The 20,542-nt window shown below is 41.5% G+C and overlaps 1 protein-coding gene across 1 annotated transcript in view; it reads left to right on the top strand.

Moving 5' to 3' along the window:
• Positions 1–20,542, top strand: part of JAM2 (junctional adhesion molecule 2) — an 88,135-nt gene that overhangs the window by 48,525 nt on the left and 19,068 nt on the right. The window contains exons 2-4 of the mRNA XM_063448314.1: positions 10,411–10,476; positions 14,327–14,443; positions 16,052–16,201. Coding sequence (XP_063304384.1) covers positions 10,411–10,476; positions 14,327–14,443; positions 16,052–16,201 — 333 coding nt within the window. The remainder of the gene's footprint in view (positions 1–10,410; positions 10,477–14,326; positions 14,444–16,051; positions 16,202–20,542) is intronic.

Raw genomic sequence — 20,542 nt, 5'->3', positions numbered from 1 at the left:
AGGAGGGTTTTGCACAAGCTTCTCCAGCATGGCTTGTACTGCAAGTTGGAGAAATGTAGCTTTGATCAAACCCAGGTAACCTTTCTCGGCTATGTGATCTCTGGGGAGGGATTTAAGATGGATCCGGATAAGCTCCAGTCCATTCTAGAGTGGCCTTTACCCAAAGGTCTTAAAGCCGTACAGAGATTTATTGGTTTTTCTAATTATTATAGGCGCTTTATTAAGGGTTATTCTTCAATTATCGCGCCTATCACCAATATGACCAAACAGGGGGCTGATACTAAGAATTGGACTACTGAAGCTCTTCTTGCGTTCAAAACTCTCAAGGAGCTTTTCGCTTCCGCTCCAATTTTAGTTCACCCCGACACTTCCCTGCCTTTTCTACTTGAGGTAGACGCATCAGAGACTGGTTTAGGTGCTGTCCTATCTCAAAGGTTGGGTGTTGATAAACCATTACATCCATGTGGATTTTTCTCTAAAAAATTGTCTGGTACAGAGAGCAGATATGACATTGGTGACAGAGAATTACTAGCGGTTATCAAGGCTTTGAAAGAGTGGAGACATTTATTGGAAGGTACATTACATCCTGTTACCATTCTAACGGACCACAAAAATTTATCTTATATCGGAGAGGCCAAGCGTTTGTCCTCCAGGCAGGCTCGTTGGTCGTTATTTCTTGCCCATTTCAATTACGTTCTGACTTACAGACCTGGGTCAAAAAATTCTAAAGCCGATGCGCTATCTCGCCAATATGAGCCTTCTGCTTCAGTTGAACCACTTTTGTCCTCCATTGTACCCAAATGCAATATTATTGCTAATACCAGTCTCAAAATCCATTCTCCGCTACTTGACCAGATCTTGAAGTCACAACATCTGGCACCCGGAAACACTCCTGAGGGAAGAAACTTTGTCCCTCCTGAACTCCAACTGGAGCTCTTACAATGTTTTCACGAAAGTAAAGTAGCTGGTCATCCTGGTATTCGCAAGACTTACTCTCTGATATCCAAGGATTTCTGGTGGTCTTCACTACGAAAAGATATTGAGGAGTTCGTCGCAGCTTGTGAGACTTGTGCCAAGACTAAACAACCTCATACATCTCCTTGTGGTCTGTTACACCCCTTGGACATTCCTGAGAAACCTTGGTCCTGTTTGTCCATAGACTTTATCGTAGATTTGCCTGCTTCCAAGAGACAGACTGTTATTCTCACGGTGGTGGATAGATTTACTAAGATGGCCCATTTCGTGCCATTACCTAAACTTCCGACTTCTCCTGAATTGGCAGAGATTTTTGCGAGAGAGGTTTTTCGCCTACATGGGATTCCTTCGGAGATTGTTTCTGATAGAGGTTCTCAATTTGTCTCACGTTTCTGGAGATCCTTTTGTTCTCAAATGGGAATCAAATTGAACTTCTCCTCTGCCTATCACCCTCAGTCTAACGGAGCTGCTGAACGTACCAATCAAAAGATCGAGCAGTATCTACGTTGCTTTGTTTCCGAACACCAGGACGATTGGGTCGGTTTGATTCCTTGGGCGGAGTTCGCACACAATAACCTTGTTTGTGATTCAACTCGCTCTAGCCCTTTCTTCATGAACTATGGCTTTCATCCTTCAATTTTTCCTTCGGTTTCCTCTTCCCAGGGGATACCGTCGGTTGATGATCATGTCGCCAACCTGAAGAAATTATGGGATCAGACTCGGCAAATTCTGTTACATAATTCCTCGTTGTTCAAGAAACACGCTGACAAGCATAGAAGAGCGGCTCCTGTTTTTGTTCCTGGGGATAGGGTATGGTTGATAGGGTATCGCCTTGCTCTGCCACCTGCCTTACGCATTCCTAACTCTTTTCATGTCTCCTTGTTGAAACCTCTTATTTGCAACAAATTCTCCTCTAAGGTTTCCTCACCTCGTCCTGTTCAGGTGGAGGGTCGGGAGGAGTACGAGGTCAGCTCCATCATTGATTCCAGAATTTCAAGGGGAAAATTGCAATATCTGGTCAACTGGAGGGGATATGGTCCTGAGGAGAGGAGTTGGGTACCTCAGGAGGACGTTCATGCTTCTCGCCTTCGCAGAGCATTTCACCTCCGCTTCCCATCTCGTCCCGGTTCCTTCCGCCCGGTGGGCGTATCTGAGAGGGGGGGTACTGTCAGGGTACCTGAGGTCTCTACCTCTAAAAGAGGTAGAGACTTAGTAGTTTATCCGTCCAAACGAGCTGTTTCCTTCGTTCCTCGCGGTTCATCCAGTCACTTAAACACCGACCGCGAGGAATCCACGTCCTTTTCTAGCGGGACGCTCAATACGTGACGTCATGACGCTATCACGAGCGACCTGCCACTCAAGTGTCCGATAGCCAATCGGTACTTGTCAGAGGCGTGTCTACCATCCGGAGCCAGGGTATTTAAGCTTACTTCTCACTTCAGCTCATTGCCCTGTCGTGGTTCTAGCTTGTCTAGTCACTCAGTGCTCTGGTATTCTAGTTTGCTCTATTGGTTTTGACTGGGCTTGTTGTACTACCCTGCTTATCTCTGTTATCCCTTGACCCGGCTTGTCTCTCGCTTATCTGTCTTCTCGTTCCCTCGACCTCGGCTTGTCTCTGACTATTCTCTATTACTCTCGGTACGTTAGTCCGGCCATTCTAAGGCCCGGTATACGTACCTTTCCACTCTTTGTACCCTGCGTGTTGGATCCCTGTCCCGATCCTGACAGGTATAAGCCCAGGAGATCATGACACACAGTAGGCCGTATGACAGAACAAGCCCAGCAGGCCATAATACAGTATAGACCCAGGAGATCATGAGACAATAAAATCCCAGTAGGCAGTATGACAGAACAAGCCCAGAGCAGGCCATAATACAGTATAGGCCCAAGAGATCATGAGACAATACAATCCCAGTAGGTCGTATGACACAATAAGCCCAGCAGGTCCTAATACAGTATAGGCCCAGGAGATCATGAGACAATACAATCCCGGTAGGCCGTATGACAGAAAAAGCCTAGAGCAGTCCATAATACAGTATAGGCCCAAGAGATCATGAGACAATACAATCCCATTAGGTCGTATGACAGAACAAGCCCAGCAGGTCATAATACAGTATAGACCCAGTAGATCATGAGACAATACAATCCCAGTAGGTCGTATGACAGAACAAGCCCAGCAGGCCATAATACAGTATAGGCCCAGTAGATCATGAGACAATACAATCCCAGTAGGCCGTATGACAGAACAATCCCAGCAGGCTATAATAGAGTATAGGCCCAGTAGATCATGAGACAATACAATCCCAGTAGGCCGTATGACAGAACAAGCCCAGCAGGCCATAATACAGTATAGTATACTGAGTGTGCACCTTCCTGTCAGTCCGGCCGGGTACAGGAAACAGAAACTCCTGTTCCGCGCAGAACAGGAGTTTCTGTTTCCTGTACCCGGCCGGACTGACAGGAAGGTGCACACTGAGCACCTTCCTATCACTCCGGCCGGGCATCGCGGACCGGACAGCAGCTCGGCCACGCTACAGGGGAGGGGAGGTGAGAAGCTGCAGCCGCCTGAGCGCTCTTAAGAGAGCGCTCAGGCGGCTGCAGCATTTAAAGGGGCGGCCAGGCCCGCTGATGGCGGGCCCCCCTCCCGGCCGGGCCCTCGGACCATGTCCGAAGTGCCCGACCGGTCAGTCCGCCCCTGGGCCCAGTAGATGATGAGACAATACAATCCCAGTAGGCCGTATGAGAGAACAAGCCCAGCAGGTCATAATACAGTATAGGCCCAGTAGATGATGAGACAATACAATCCCAGTAGGCCGTATGACAGAACAAGCCCAGCAGCCATAATACAGTTTAGACCCAGGAGATCATGAGACAATACAAACCCAGTAGGCCGTATGACAGAACAAGCCCAGCAGCCATAATACAGTATAGGCCCAGTAGATGATGAGACAATACAATCCCAGTAGGCCGTATGACAGTGGAAGCTCAGCAGGCCATAATACAGTATAGACCCAGCAGATCACGAGACAATACTAACCCAGTAGGCCGTATGACAGAACAAGCCCAGCAGCCATAATACAGTATAGGCCCAGTAGATGATGAGACAATACAATCCCAGTAGGTCGTATGACAGAACAAGCCCAGCAGGTCATAATACAGTATAGGCCCAGTAGATGATGAGACAATACAATCCCAGTAGGCCGTATGACAGAACAAGCCCAGCAGCCATAATACAGTTTAGACCCGGATGATCATGAGACAATACAAACCCAGTAGGCCGTATGACAGAACAAGCCCAGCAGCCATAATACAGTATAGGCCCAGTAGATGATGAGACAATACAATCCCAGTAGGCCGTATGACAGTGGAAGCTCAGCAGGCCATAATACAGTATAGACCCAGCAGATCATGAGACAATACTAACCCAGTAGGCCGTATGACAGAACAAGCCCAGCAGCCATAATACAGTATAGGCCCAGTAGATGATGAGACAATACAAACCCAGTAGGCCATATGTGAGAACAAGCCCAGCTGGTCATAATACAGTATAGGCCCAGTAGATGATGAGGCAATACAAACCCAGTGGCCGTATGACAGAACAAGCCCAGCAGCCATAATACAGTATAGGCCCAGTAGATGATGAGACAATACAAACCCAGTAGGCCGTATGACAGAACAAGCCCAGCAGCCATAATACAGTATAGGCCCAGTAGATGATGAGACAATACAATCCCAGTAGGCCGTATGACAGTGGAAGCTCAGAAAACCACAGAACACTAGAAGTCCAATGAATCAGCACCTCTATATCATGTTTAGTTAAGCAGGCAGACACTCCTAGATTGCATTCCTCCTCAAGGACAGTAAGAAATAACAAACATTCACACTTTACAAACAGTACTCATTTCAAAAATAATATTTTGCAAAGCCTTCAAAGCTGCAGTGTTAAAGCAGAAAGATGATTATAAAGGGTACCCGGGGTCAGCTGTCCACTTAGTACAATCCAGGAACGTAAAAAAAATGTTCAGGTTTTCAGAAACGGATTTGAATATAAGCTCACTTGGACAGGGCTGTCTCAGGGCTGTCTCTGCCTTCTCTTTTCAGTTAACTCTTGTTTGCTGCGTATCCACCATTCTAATATTGCAAAGTGCTAAATGCTAATAAAACAATAACGAATCTCCCATAAGCACAGCGATCACATCACACTGGGCTAACACAACCTCTTTCTTATCACTATGTGCATGCGCAAATTTCTAGTTGTCTGCAACTTCCATGTGTTTGGTCTCATTCACACCTAACAGTGACAAAAGCAACAAAGGATGTGAGATTAGCAATAAGATTAGCCTTTTATTATCATAGATACCTCTATATCACCCTACACATAAAGGAAACCTGCTGTTTACAAATATGTATATATATTTTTATAATAAGGTAAATATCAACAAATAATGCCACAACGTATTACAATTGGTTGACAAAAGTTGGTTAAAATATACAACATTGGGCACACTATCGCAACATAGGAAGTCATACAGGAACTTAGAATTTACCAAACTGGTAAAAAAAAAAAAAAAGTAATTGAAAGGAGCCATGAGTAAAAAGAGAAATATATCTTGTCTGACAATGCAATGTTTTGCTTCCTTTTAAATGTACGTTAAAGACTTAGCAACTGATATCACAATCCACTTCAGTCCTGGTGGCACAGCCAAGGCATGCCTTGCATTGGAGAAGGAGAAACATTATGTGCGTTTTCCTTCAGTTTTCAGCCTTCGCAAACAAGTATTTCTTCAATATATGGGGTAATTAAACATCATTGTAAACATTTTAGGAAATGACTGTTTACATTTAACTTTCTAATCTTATTTAGATTACGGATGTCCCATGATGAAAAAATAGTAATAATAATAAAAAAATAAAAAAAACATAACATATAGAAACAAACTTATTTATTCATTGCCTTGAATTTTGCCATAAGGAAAACGTTAGTTAAATAAATCTGGATCAAGGTCCAATTCTGTAATGTAAGCATTTATCTGGAATGACGTTCATGAATGGATACAGTTACATATATGACATTGGAACTATGCGCGTACATTGTTTTGCATAATATGCAACAATATTGTTGCAATATTTTTATTCCTTACTGTTTTCCTCTTTAGAAATAAGAGTCTAAAATTTTAAAGTGAAAGCGTCAAACAACTGAAAAATGTATGGATTTGGACAGTGCCTGAAGATGGGTAAAATAGGAGATTGTTGGCCTTCATGCAGTGAATCTAGTTTCCGGGACTTAGTTTTGCAAATTGCCAAAACCAAAGTAAGTCATTGACTTAATGAAATTATCTGGCACTATGTCTGGGATATCTAATCTAACCCTGAATGTCCAGATGTTACAGAGATAAATTGTCTGTGGTGCTCAGCCTTAAAGGACCACTCCAGACTGATTTATTTTTTATTTTTTCTTAAATCAACATCACTGTTTAGTAGATGTACCCACAATGAATACATGTGTGCATTTTTCATGCATATCTTATCTTAAAAGGCCTTGCAAAAGATGCAGTTTTTATGAACTGCAGTCTTTAGAAGCATTCCTCTTTTCCCCGAAGAGAGTTTCTTAACAGTGAATAAACTAATTATCAAAGGCTTCTCATTGAGAAGCACTCATCTGGTCTGAGGTCCATGGGAGCTGGTGGAGCTGAATACACTGATCTGAGATCTGTGTGGGAGGAGGCAGTAGAGCCACTTCTCATGGGAGCTAACGGAAGGAGGCAGCAAACCTCCCTGTCTGTTTGACAGCCAGGGGGATGATCCATCATTTCTCATAGAAGTCGACACTTTTATAAACTAGGGTTAAAATAGGATATTTCTCACCCATAAAGCTCTTCAGCAGGCTGGGGTTCCTAAATGGTGTGTGCTGGTCCTGTAAAAGGACATTCTAAGCACCAAAACCACTTGAGCTTAATTAATGATGTTAGTGTATAGATCATGCCCCCACAGTCTCACTGCTCAAATCTCTGCAATTTAGGTGATAAATTACTGTTTATTCAGCCTTAGACACGCCTCCCCTGCCCAAGACTCATACAGCCTTCATGGACACTGCCTGAAAAAGTCTACATTTTTTTAAGCTTCCTTTTTTGCACAGTGTGTTTAATTTAGAAATTATTACCTCTTGCTCTATTAATAGCCTGCTAGAGCCTATAGGAGCTTCCTGTTTTATAGTTATGTAATTAGTTATAGTTATGTAATTATAGTTCAACCAACAGAGCAGGAGTTCAGAAATCTAACAAAGTAAACATTCTGTAAAAATGAAACCTTTTTTAAAAAAAGGTTGTGAGAGTCCTTTGGTCCCCTGTTTATTGTCCAGTGTCCCAATGTTCTGAAACTATTATTACTATTATTATAACCATTTATATAGTGTCAACATATTTTGCAGAGTTTTACAATATTATTAAGGGGAATATTTACAATAAATGAGACTATTATGAAATGTTACTAAACTATTACAAATTGTTACAGGGACAATAGGTCTATGAGGACCCTGCTCGAAAGAGCTTACAATCTATAATCTAACTATCATTGCTTCTGTCCAAGGTTGTTTAAGTATGGACAGTATGAAAGTAAAAGTTCTGCCTCGCATCAGCAAAGGGGCCATTCTAAATTACAAAAACACATTTTGTCAAATATAAAAGAGTTTGACAAAAAAATAATTATGTGCAAGCATCTAGAGATTCCTCTCACAATAACCACAACAATTTTTTTGCTTTATCCCCAAAATGACAAATAGCATAGTGTGTATATTATGCGACAAGATGATTTGCCATACCCCTTGTCATGAAGGGGTTAAAGTATTCCTGAAAGTACGCTTGCTTATGTAATGACTATCAGTGCGTTCGTCGATACTGGCGTGATAATAAATACATGATATGGGGGTTCTCAGAGTGGTAGTACATGGTTAAATTTCGCGGCAGACTTTGTGTAAGTCAGATCTTTTTAATTCGATCACATGCTTGCTTGGTGCCTTATGAAGCATGAAGATTTACTTTGGGTTCCCTCTTGAATCAATTATCTGCATCTTTCTGCATTTGCTCTGGCTCCGAACTCCAGTGTAGCTTCGGAGTTGGCAGCTGGGTGCACGTCACGCTTGGAATGAGGAGTTCTCAAACTGTCATTGAAATGCAACTCCCAACATGCTCAGTACGTCTGAATGCCATTAATGTCTTTTGGGGTTGATGGGTGGGGATGTTTAGCAACAAGAGGACCCTAGTATGAAAAAACTATGGATTGGCTTAACACGATCAGCATGTATATTCAGCAGGTTCCGTAGAAAGCACTCAAAGGAACTTTCCAAGATGCTTGAAGTGTTAAGAGATAATATCACTTGATCCCCAGTGTACACCATTTGAAGAATTTTCCGTGGGTTATCCTACAACAACTTCATACTAAATAAAGATGCTGGCTGGCCAGTATCGATAGAAGTGGCTGGGGCTCAAGTGTTCATCAAAGTTGAACTTGGGATTTACTATTAATGGGACATTTAATGAAGTGGTCTGGATGCCAATGCTCTCCACCCCTCCACCACCCACCCATTTTAACCTTGCAGCTGAATACATTGCCGTTCTGCAGGGTGTAAATACCTGTAGTCACTCAGACAGCCAATAGAGGTGCTTCCAATGAAATAGCAGGGTAAACCTCTCTGAGACCATCTGATAGGAGCCTCTCAAAGCTTTCCTATGATCGCAATGGTTTCAGCCAAGGAAGCGGAACATTCCCACAGAGACCAGCACTGCGAGGGAGAAAAGGTAAGTAAAATACCTTTTTTTTTCTCCCTACAGGTGGGGGCTGGAGACCTAAATGGCCACCAGGGCACTATACCGTCAGGCATCTGTATTCCTTTAATTCAGGGGAGCACGAATGGTAGATCCCCAGATGTTGTAGAACTGCGCCTCCTATGATGCTTTGCATTCCTTTAGAATGCCTTTAAATGACAAAGCATCATGGAAGCTGTAGTTTTAAGACATCTGGGGATCTACCTATTGGGCACCCCTGCTTTAAATAGTCCAAACGTGGGTTTAAACTAAAAAAGACAGCATTTGTAGAGACGTGCAGGTAGGAATAGCCCTAGTGCTCACAGCTTGGATTACCTGTATTTAGCTGAGGAGACCAATATCCGATGTGTTATTTGGCAACCATGTAAACAGAGACTATTGAGTTGCCGGTGTCGAGGTCATCCGGTCAGGCCGTCCTGTTGTTGCATTCTGCCGTTCTATAGAAAGTATACGCTATTACGGATCATGACTTCACAGATTAGGGTCTTTGTTCAAAACAAAATACCAAAATGTAAAAGTTTAAATAGTGGAGTTGTAAGAAAAAATAAATATAAAACAAAACAAATGTTAGAATTTTGCAGACCTGGAATGATTTTCCAAGTCCGTTATTTTGTCCCATTGTTACCTTGGCTGCAATAATGTTTATAGATTTCCTGCCAAAACAGTGATTACAATGTAGGCAGAAAAACATGATTATGAGTTTTCCTTCAACAGCAGTGTTTGTGTGCTTCCTGCATTAATGTCTTTGAATTAGGCAATTGTGCAATTGGTTGAAAACAGAGGGGTGTGTGTGTATATGTGTTTGTGCATATGTATGTATGTAAATGTGTATATTTATAGTTGAGATTGGTATATAGTAGAGATTTTTATATATATATAGATATAGATGGGTGAAGAGACGTAAATTTTTTATTAGTGTTATCATGTTTTTTTTTAATAAGATAGTAATTGTGTCATATTGTGCAGAGAATTTAGCATTTTAGACTAAAACACGAGAATCGGAATACGTTTAACTTGCAATTTACAATTCCCTTGTTGAGTCTCCAGAGTTCCCAGTTCAGCAATGGTCAGAAATTTTTTGTGTGCATGTCAGTGCATGTGCTCCAATTTTAATGGATACTATTGTGCCATTAATACAAAGCTGTTAAAACCCTTTATTTATTTACCTGGTCAAAGCGCCGAGGAATATCGCCTCCTCCGGCTACACTTGATAAGGTGGTGTAAATGCGTATGCGTGGCGAGTGCCACTCGCACATTAGGCACGTTCAGCATCAGCGGACCAAACGTCCTTTAACATTCGGAAGAGCCTCTAGTGACTGACTTAGTGCTGCAATGTTTTACATTGCAGCACTAAGTGCAATAGGGACAATGAGCTGAAGTGGTCTGGGTGACTATAGTGTCCCTTTAGGAGACATGTATATCAACACAGACCTAACTGAGTTTCCATTGGCACAGTTAGGGGTTGTGCTATTATATTGTGCATTCTTGTGCAACTGTATATTCTGATTTAACCTTAGTAGCTGTTATAAATTTTAACATAACTTTTTTTTTTTTTTTTTTACGATAAGTAAAGCTGTTAAGAAATGGTGACATGTTGATCTTTATGTTTCCACAGGTAGAGATGCCTTTGGAGTGGATGTGTGGTCGGATAATCTCGATGTAAGAGTAAACGAGTTTGGAGGTACTATAAGTCTTACTGTATTTGACAGTTAATTTTGGGGTCTGTTTACTAAAATCCAAATAGCCCGATAGCAAATAGGGCAAAACCATTTGATTCTATAATTGGACTATTTGGAATGCAAAATACAGATTTTGCTAACCAGGCTACGAACAAGCCTAAATTTGGTGCAATAGTTAATGGTTAATTAAGTGGCTGCTGGACAGCGCTTGCTAGCCAGCCGCCACATTTTAAAATAAAAAGTCTGTGTGGATCAATATGACCCCATATTATTATATGAGAGGTAAAAACTGCAGGTGAGGGCAACCATGCTAGCCGTAGATGAGGCTCATTGCAAAACAGTTTGCCCCATTACTATGGAGCAGCATCAGGGTTTTACTACCATCATAACTATTACAGCGGCCTGAGGTTAATTATGAGGTTTGGATTACGCGTTGATTGTAAAAAAAAAAAAATTAACAAAAACATTACTCAAAAATATATAAATACGGGGGGCGGAGTCTAACCACTGAAGCGATCAGACGCATGGCCGCAGAGCTCCGGGACAAAAACGGAAAAACAAAGAAAAACAACTGAAAAAAGGGGGTTACGCCACCTCAGAAATACACCGGGGGGACCACTTACCTCACCTGAACCACATGGGCCGAAAGACTAAAAAACAAAAGCCCGACAAACCCCGGCCGGGCATGAGCATCGGGGACCTCTGGAAGCAGGCCCTGAATACACCAGGCCCCAACATGGCGTCTCTGCACGGCGGCTGTTCGGACTTCGACGACGAAATGTCGGATGAAACGGAGGGGGAGTACCTACCGGTACCACAGAGGCAATCGCCGGCAAGACAGGTACCCCCACCGCCTACAGCGACTTCCACGACGGTCACGATGGAAGCAATTAGCAAGCTAATGGCGGACCACCACCAGAAAATCTCAACAGAGGTGGCCGCAATTCGTGACGACCTACGCGGACTGTCAAGCAGACTGGGAGTAGTGGAAAGCACTTCCAACACCCAGGCGGCCCAAATCAAAGAGCTGCAGCAAGCAGTCCAGGAGCTTAAACAACATAGTCTCCTCGCGGAACGCAAGCTCAACGCCCAGGAAGATAAGCGGCGCCAGAACAACTTGAAAATCAGGGGAGTAGCTGTAGACATTACAGAAGCTGAACTTCCACATTTCACCAGGCGGCTTCTAACGGCACTTTTGACCCCCAAAATGGCCAAAGCGACCCAACTAACGGGCATATTTCGCTTGCAGAAACCAGAAAAGGCACCGGCTTCAGCCACCGGGGACGTGGTGATTCAGTTCCTAAACCGCAGAGATAAAGCTACGATACTAGCAGCCTCCAGAGGTCAGCCAACCTATGATTTCGAGGGGATGGAACTCTCCTTTTATGCAGACCTATCTGGTGGAACGTTAGCATGGAGGAGGTCGCTGAAACCGTTCACCACCTTACTGCGCACACATCAACTGCAGTACCGATGGGGCCCAACCAACACACTGCTTATTGCCAAAGGGGACATAACACATGTCATACACGACCTACAAGAAGCTGCAGCAGCATTAAGAGGCCTGGACCTCCCCTCGGACTCCTTAAGACAAGAGGCACCTACTTCCTCACGAGGCCTAGACCCCGTACATGCACCGGAATTCCAACCCAGACAGAGAGCCACTGAGGCCTACGCAGCGGCCACATCTTGAACTCTCTACTGCATTGGACTCGCCAACGCCGGACTTGGGCTGAACTGCCCACCACGCTGCCCGTTTTCAAAGATACTCCAGACCAGGACCGGAGCGAACTCTGACTAAAGAGACATACCTGGCCGCCGACATCTTCCTTCGGCCAAAGGCGCACTGAACTTCCACCCCAGCACGGCCCCTGGCTGACGAAGATGGGTGTGCTGCTGCCCGCTCTTCACACTCGCAGCTTATACGTTCTTTGGGACTTACTCAGGGGTTCATTATCGTTGTTTTTAACGTTATAGATTTAATTTATATTTGGTTAACCACTGGTAAACTATTTGTCGTTGCATGTAATTAGTTCCATTCCAGCTTACCCTAGCGACACTAGACCACCACGATACTCCGTGGAGTGCAAACAATGCATGCAAACGGTCTACACTAGTACAGCAGGCAAACATCAGGAGCCAACAGTCTATACACACATTATATGCAAATACCGTATTCATCAGTTCAGCACAATCGAAATATGTAATTATGTTATGCAGACTCCCTACGCATTCACTATACGTGACCACTATGTGCACATGATCAACACGATTCACACATGCAAAGACCTTAAGCGACAGGTATAAGCAAAGGTTTCAACACAAACACTCTACCCAACCGTAAGAGGCAACTACTGGGTACATATGGCCTGGGCAACCTCTATAGGTAGATCCCTTATGCAACCATACTGTGCACCAGTTATAGGCAATTACCCTCAGCATACATTTTATGCAACCGTTTCCCGTATCTGGTATATGCAGCCGTTATATACAATTGTTGTATGCCAACGTTATGTGCTATTACTCATCGGAATGTTACTTGAAATTGCGATAAGCGCACGGTCTCTGTAAATGTTATGTAACTGTTAGTGATACATAGACAGGCCTGCCCGAACAGCGGGTAACTTGACACCCAATCCTTACACACCAATAGGTACAGCTAGGTAAAGCTAAATGAGCCACCACACAGCATATAAACACGCGACCACCAGGTAACTCATCTGGCACGTAACCCAGTAAATAGACCTACCAACTCGAGTGCAGCCACTCTAGCATGGTATCACACAACCTGATTCTTAATTTCTCCATCTGCATTTATTGGCACTAACGCCCTTACAAAAGCAGGCACTAACGCACCCATACACACCGGACAAGAATAAAACATACACGCCCTGGAATTCTGCAGCGTGCTTAGCTTATGACACCATGTCGATATTGAGACCGGAAAATAGCTTAGATAGGCATTACTGGTATTATCTATGTGCTACTCACATTCATTTCTACCGAAAAAGAAAGCGAATATGATTTGGAGGTTTTTCCTTCCTTGTCACATTCACTTGCTAGTAGCTTTTACTTTGTTATAATCACGCTGGAGGAACAGCTAGCTAAAGGATGTCAGGCCAATTATGTCATATTAATGCTTCCATGTACCAACTAAATAGTTAACCTTTCAACGCATTCAGACTAATGCATTGACAACTTACATGTTTTTACTACCTTGATGTGTTTAAGCTTTCTACGTAAAGCTAGTTCTATGTTTATAAAAAAAAAAGGTGCAATACGTCTTGACAAAGCTTGTATCCAACATTGCACATCAAAATAAAGAATTAAAAAAAATATATATATAAATACGATTTTAAAAAATCTAAAAACTGCACATAGGACTTTAAATTACAGTTCTGAAGATTTTCTCTTTGAACTTCACTGCATAATTCTAGCATCGTTAATAGTATTATTCCCTGCTGCAAATTGCAATCTGTAACCCTGCTCTTTATGGCTAAACTATTCCAGGAACTGAGAGCTGACAGTAGAGTGGTTAGACTCCGTTGAGCCCCCACATTTCACATTATAAAAGCTGGGGAGGGGGAGGTCACAGACTAGAATAAAACCCTATGATTTCTAAAATCCATAGGTATTTATTCACTAAATAGTGAAGTAGGGTAGCTTCATTCAAATGTTTTTTTAATCTTCGTCATTTTAGCCGACATTTTGCAAGTTTGTTGTCAGCTCGTTGCAACTCACTGTTTAATGAATGACCCGGGGGAATGCCATGTGACAAATAACACAATTCAGAGCTGTAAAGCTGCTCCAACTCATGTTTTCTTTTTTTTATTCTTTTCATTGTCTTGACAGAGGTGATTCTTTCTTGTAAATACAGACTGGAGAAAGAACAGCCTGCAAGGCTGGAATGGAAAAAAGTATCGCCAAACGGAGATATTTCATTTGTCTACTTTGGTAATTCCCTAGCAGGTAAAACGTCATTTATTTTAGCATCTAAGAACCAATATCTACATGTATTTCACAGGTTGGAAATTCAGAGGTATCGATATATGTTCTTCCAGAAAGGAGTCACCTGAAATACGTGGAGAACTAGCTTGGCTGGAAACATGTAGTTTAGTTTCAATCTAAATGTAAATTTGTTGTTTTTTCAATATTCTTTGTCGATTTTTCATACCTGTCTATCCACTATCTCGTATTTTACTGAGAATAGAAAAATTTAAATCTGTCTCATTCTGTGTACTATTTTTATAGCTACATTATTGAAATCTTAAAGGGACACTCTAATCTCCAAAATAACTTTGGCTTTATAAAGTGGTTATGGTGTATATATCATGACTCAAGTGTCACACGGCTCAATGCTCTGCCATTTAGGAGTTAATTTAACTTTTTATGCAGCCCTAGCCACACCTGGCTGTGACTTAAAAATCCTCCCTACACCATTCCTGTAAAAAAAGATCTAATGTTTAAGCTTCCTTATTCCCCACTGTTTGTTAAATCTATAATGATGTACCCCCAGCTCTAGTAATAGCCTGCTAGAGCCTGTGTCAGGCTCCTGTTTGCGATTAAGGTCTATTAACAAACTATTAACTGTGCTGGAAGATCTGATTGAAATTTAAACATGTTTTCATGTCTATACACTAGAACTGCCTCGTTAAGTTGTTTTGGTACTTAGAGTATCCCTTTAAGAAAATTGCTTGCTAAAAATATAATAAAATAACACACTGCATCATATGCAGTTATGTTAACATAACATGAAGTTGGAAAGCTTGTGGACCCAGAGCAAGAATAATCCGGAATGGACTTTGAGGGTGTCTTGAGGCTGCTACACAGTTGCAGGAGTTGTAGTTCAGTAGTACTTGTATATCTCTCTTTATATAGACTGAGGTGAGATCAACAACCAACTTGCTAAATTTTTAGCAAAATAACCATTTCGAGATGACTTGATTTCTTAGTTTGCCTGCTGTGGTCTATATTTTGCTTGTTTAGTCAACTTACCGCAGCTCTCAAAAAGTCCCCTTAACAAAAATAAGTAAACAGGCTCCATAAAATAAAAATTACAATTGAAAGTGGAAAAATGTTTTTTGGAGTTTTCTCCATCATTACATGTTTTCCTTTAAAAGTTTACCGTGCAGTGTTTGCCCCTCTGGCACAGTTAGGGCTAGCATTTTGTGTTGGTATGTGAAGCATGATAGTTGTGTAGAGCTATCCAAGCACCCAGCTAGTAACAGCAATAGTAAAAATAACCACAAATATCTTACGAGAATTAGACCTTCAGACATGGTCATTCGTACTGAGCATAAAGATTAGACCTAAATATCTAAACCAGGATCGACCCAACTACAGCCACCATAATTTGTTAGAACATCATTCCCGTAACTTTTTGCTCTCTTCCTGTTTTTAGTGAAGGGTAGGAGTAGAGTTAGAATTTAGCTGACTGTGAGTATTGGGAGTTAAAGTTTGATATTTAAAGGAATGGCTTTGGAAATTGTCTAGGTCATATATTGCATGTGGGTTTGATCAGTGTTGGTGGATGCATTTATGCTGTGTCTAACAGGAGTGTGTCATTTGAATACACAGGTGATTTGTTGGCACGTGCAGAGATGATGGATTCCAGTATCAGAATAAAAGCTGTAACCAGATCGGATTCGGGAAAGTATCGCTGTGAAGTCAGTGCACCTCAAGACAGCAGGATTTTTCAAGAAATCACAATAGACTTAAATATTTATGGTAAAGCAACAGACAAAACAGTTTACTTGTAAAAAAAAAAAAAAAAAAAAAGGGCGTCCCTGCCTGCAGATGAGATAGAAATACCCACATAAGACAAAATATGTAAATTTTCATTTTGTTTTTGACAGAATATTTAATTTTTGATTTTGTGCCAAAGTAGAATTTTTGCAATGCAGCTATTCTTGTCTTACAATTTGCAATTTGTTTTTTCGTTAACCATCGGTAAACATTGCATGGTCTTATGTGTTACATAGCAATAGTATTTTTAAAATCAAGGGACAATTGTTCTACATTTGTTCATAATAGGCTTTCTTCCCCTGACTGTGCTACCCCTGCGTCCCTATCTTATGGTGGACTCCGAATGTTGCCTACTCCCAGACGTCGTGACCATAAGGGTACAGGATCTCCTCTCATCTCATTATACTTTTCAACTTATTCCCTCTGTGCCTTGACTATTTCTCTTCCTTTGAGATCCATGCTTCGCCCCTCCTTACTACATATTGATATTATTGTTGGCCACTTCTTGGAACTCTTCTCAGCCTGGCTCTCTCATTTCCTGTCTTTCGACATACCCTCCAGTATCCTTGGGGACTTTTACATAACTTTAGATGCAACAATTAGCTCTGGGGCCTCTAAATTTCTCTCTATGACCACCTCCATAACTCACGCAGTGGTCTACTACCCCTACTCATCACGCCAGCAACACTTTAGACCTTATTTTCTCCAAACATTGTTTTATCAATAACTTCACTTACATACCCTTCCCTCTTTATGATGACCACCTCCTAAGGAGAAATCGTTTCTTGCACCGCAGCCAACCACCCTTACCTCAACTCAGAAATCTGTAATTCATTGATCAGCCGCTTTCGATAGATATCCAACTCTCCACTCACCGATTTTGAAAATCACATGTCCTTCCATGGCAACTACCCTCTGTAGCTCTACTTCTCAAGTACCATAGATAAGCTATTTCCATACGCTGTCCCCCCTCTTTATTAAACTAACTACCAAGCCTGTGTTACTGGAGTAATTTCATAGTATGGCTAATTCCAGCACTATAAACTTGTGTGAGTCCTCTCTCGCCAAACAAACATAATTCATCTCCCTTCACCACCTTCTCACATGATCCCAAGCGCCTGATTGATAACATCCAAAAAGAAATGGTCTTACTAACTTTTTTCCTCAACTGTACAACGCACTGCTGGACCTCCTCTTCTAAACTTAGTATCTGCTTAAAATTTTCCACCCGTCTCTTTCCTCTGGCATTTTCCCATCATCCATCAAAAATGCACTGATCTCGCCCATAGTAAAAAAAAAACTTCTCTTGACTAAGATGTTTTGCTTGGCTTTCATCTTATCTCTCTTCTTACCCTTACCTCCATGCTACTTAAAAAGGCTTGTTTATACTTAACTTATCTGAACTCCCATACTATCATAACCTCAACCCCACAAGCATGTTGCCTTGATGTGTTCTTTGATTCTGACCTTTCCTTCACCTCTAACACAAAATCAATCACCAAATCATTTTGCTTTCATCTTAAAAACATTTAAAAACATTTCATATATTTGTCCTTTTCTCACTACACGACAGACGGAACTACAATGCTTGTCGATGCTATCATTGTTTCCCACCTTGATTATTGTAACTTTCTGCATATTGGCCTATATTGTGCCCAGAATGACACTTTACAGTTCACAATGAAGGTCCAAGACTCATCTCTCATCCGATCCTTCACAAAATCCTTAATTACATGTCTTTACAGAAGCATAGCAGTTTGCTCCTTAACTCTCTTAACAACCTTCCTCTGCTGTATTCCAACTACTGTGCTCTCTCTTCTCAAATACTCCTCTCAACCTTTCAGGTATATACAGATCATTTGGTCCCACCACTTACCATTTTGTATTTTTCAACCAGTTTGGCAGGGCCATCTTTACCTACTGTACCCCTATGTCAAACATGTTTTGTTAGAACTTAATTGTTTTCCTTTTTTACCTATTGTTCAGCGGTGCAGAATATGTTGGTGCTATACAAATAATCATAAATCATTCACAATTTTGCTTTACATGAGATATATTACTGTATACACTGGTTATCAGTGTGTAGTTTCAGGTACAAACACATTTGACAAATTCTAAATTTAAAGGGACACTATAGTCACCAGAACAACTACAGCTTATTGAATTTGTTCTGGTGATTAGAATCATTACCTTCAGGCTTTTTGCTGTAAACGCTGTTTTTTCAGAGAAAATGCAGTTTTTACATTACAGCCTAGTGATAACTTCACTGGCCACTCCTTAGATGGCTGTTAGAGATCCTTCCTGGGTCATGGCTGCCTAAAACGCATCCAAACATTCAGTATTTCCTCCCTCATGCAGACACTGAACTTTCCTCATAGATTCAATTCATCTCTATGAGGAGATGCTGATTGGCCAGGGCTGTGTTTGAATCATGCTGGCTCTGCCCCTGATCTACCTCCTTGTCAGTCTCCTATGGGGAAGCATTGTGATTGGATCAGGCTACCACTTCTGATGATATCAGCAGGCAGTGGGCAGGTCAAAATTAAACAGTGACAAAGCCAGCAGCTTCAGGCTTGAATACAAGTACGATTTTACTACTTTAGGGAGGCATGAGGGGACCAGGGTGGCTAGATGGGGGTTTTAACCCTATAGGGTCAGGAATACATGTTTGTGTTCCTGACCATATAGTGCTCCTTTAACCCCTTAAGGACACATGACGTGTGTGACACGTCATGATTCCCTTTTATTCCAGAAGTTTGGTCCTTAAGGGGTTAATAAAGTGACTTGTGCGGAAAACCCAAAAACAGTTTAGATGCCCCTGTTATAATAGTTTATTGGTCGATGGAATAAATGTGACCGAGGGAGAGGGATCTAGTACAATGTATCTGGGTTATTATTTAATTTACAGTAGGTGTGCGTTACGTCAGTTGCTGTCCTTGGCGGATTGATGAATTAACCCCTATAGAGCACATTGAATCATCCCATACGCAGAAAGAGACATTCTAGGATCTGCTTTATATGACAGAATTTATAACACCTCGCAATACTTGGAAAGTCATATGTTTATAGTCCTCGCATTGGCAGTTTCTTCACTTGTTTTCCATCCAAGGAGAATATCCAGATGTTTCTGGTTTGTTTTTTTAAATAGCATCTTCAGAAGGTTAAATTGTAAAGAAGAAGACACCCCAGTGTGAGACATCCCAGCGTAACTATATAAGCAGAACCCGCAGCTCCTGTGTATCAAGTCAGCAACATCTCACAAGTTGTGCAATTTGTGTTTTGCTAAATGCTGCCAAGTTACTTTTCATTTATATTCTGCCCAGAATGGGTTAATCATAATAAAAAGAATACTATTTATATAATTAGTTAAGGCATTATAACAAGTTAAAGGGACAATCAAGACTCCTATGTGAAGAGTGTGCCCTCTTTTTTCATTTTACAAAAAGTGCAGATTTGAATAGAAATTGTCACCTTTAGAAATTAAACTTGTCACACACCTTGCTGTCAATCAGACAACCAGTCCTGTTACTTATTTGTGGTTCAGCTCAGTGGAACTAATCTCAAGAAGCAAGCAGTAGCCCACAGCACCTACCTTGCAGTCTGGAACATGATTTCTGATTACATTCATTTCTTGCACTATAACCACTACATCAAAGTGATATATAGGAAGTGAGATAAAAATAAACATGGTCACCCGTGGAATAATCACACAATTCCACCAATTTAAAACACACACTTAAAACAAGGTGAATATGCACATATAATGCCGAATATAAAACATGCAACATATACCTTCTTGTAGATATAGGGGGCTGAAAGATAAGCTAAAGATAAAGAAGAATATATTGTGCAGTATGTCTGTATATATGAATGTTTGGAAGGTTTTCACTTTAGCAAATGGAAACTCACATTTGCCTGAGCCTTACAATACTGGCTCAAGCAACATGGCTTGGTTTAAAGGATCAGCTACCGACAAGAGAGTAGAGATAACCCCAACATTAAAGCAGTATACAAATATGTATTCAAATCAAAATAACTATACATGTACGGTTGCAAGAAAAAGTATGTGAACCCTTTGGAATGATATGGATTTCTGCACAAATTGGTCATAAAATGTGATCTGATCATCATCTAAGTCACAACAATAGACAATCACAGTCTGCTTAAACTAATAACACACAAAGAATGAAATGTTGCCATGTTTTTATTGAACACACCATGTAAACATTCACAGTGCAGGTGGAAAAAGTATGTGAACCCTTGGATTTAATAACTGGTTGAACCTCCTTTGGCAGCAATAACTTCAACCAAATGTTTCCTGTA

The sequence above is a fragment of the Pelobates fuscus genome, chromosome 1 (genome assembly GCF_036172605.1).
Source record: "Pelobates fuscus isolate aPelFus1 chromosome 1, aPelFus1.pri, whole genome shotgun sequence".
In the NCBI taxonomy this organism is placed as follows: Eukaryota; Metazoa; Chordata; class Amphibia; order Anura; family Pelobatidae; genus Pelobates; species Pelobates fuscus.
Note: the sequence above shows the minus strand (reverse complement) of the source record. Positions and strands in the feature narration are given on the sequence as shown.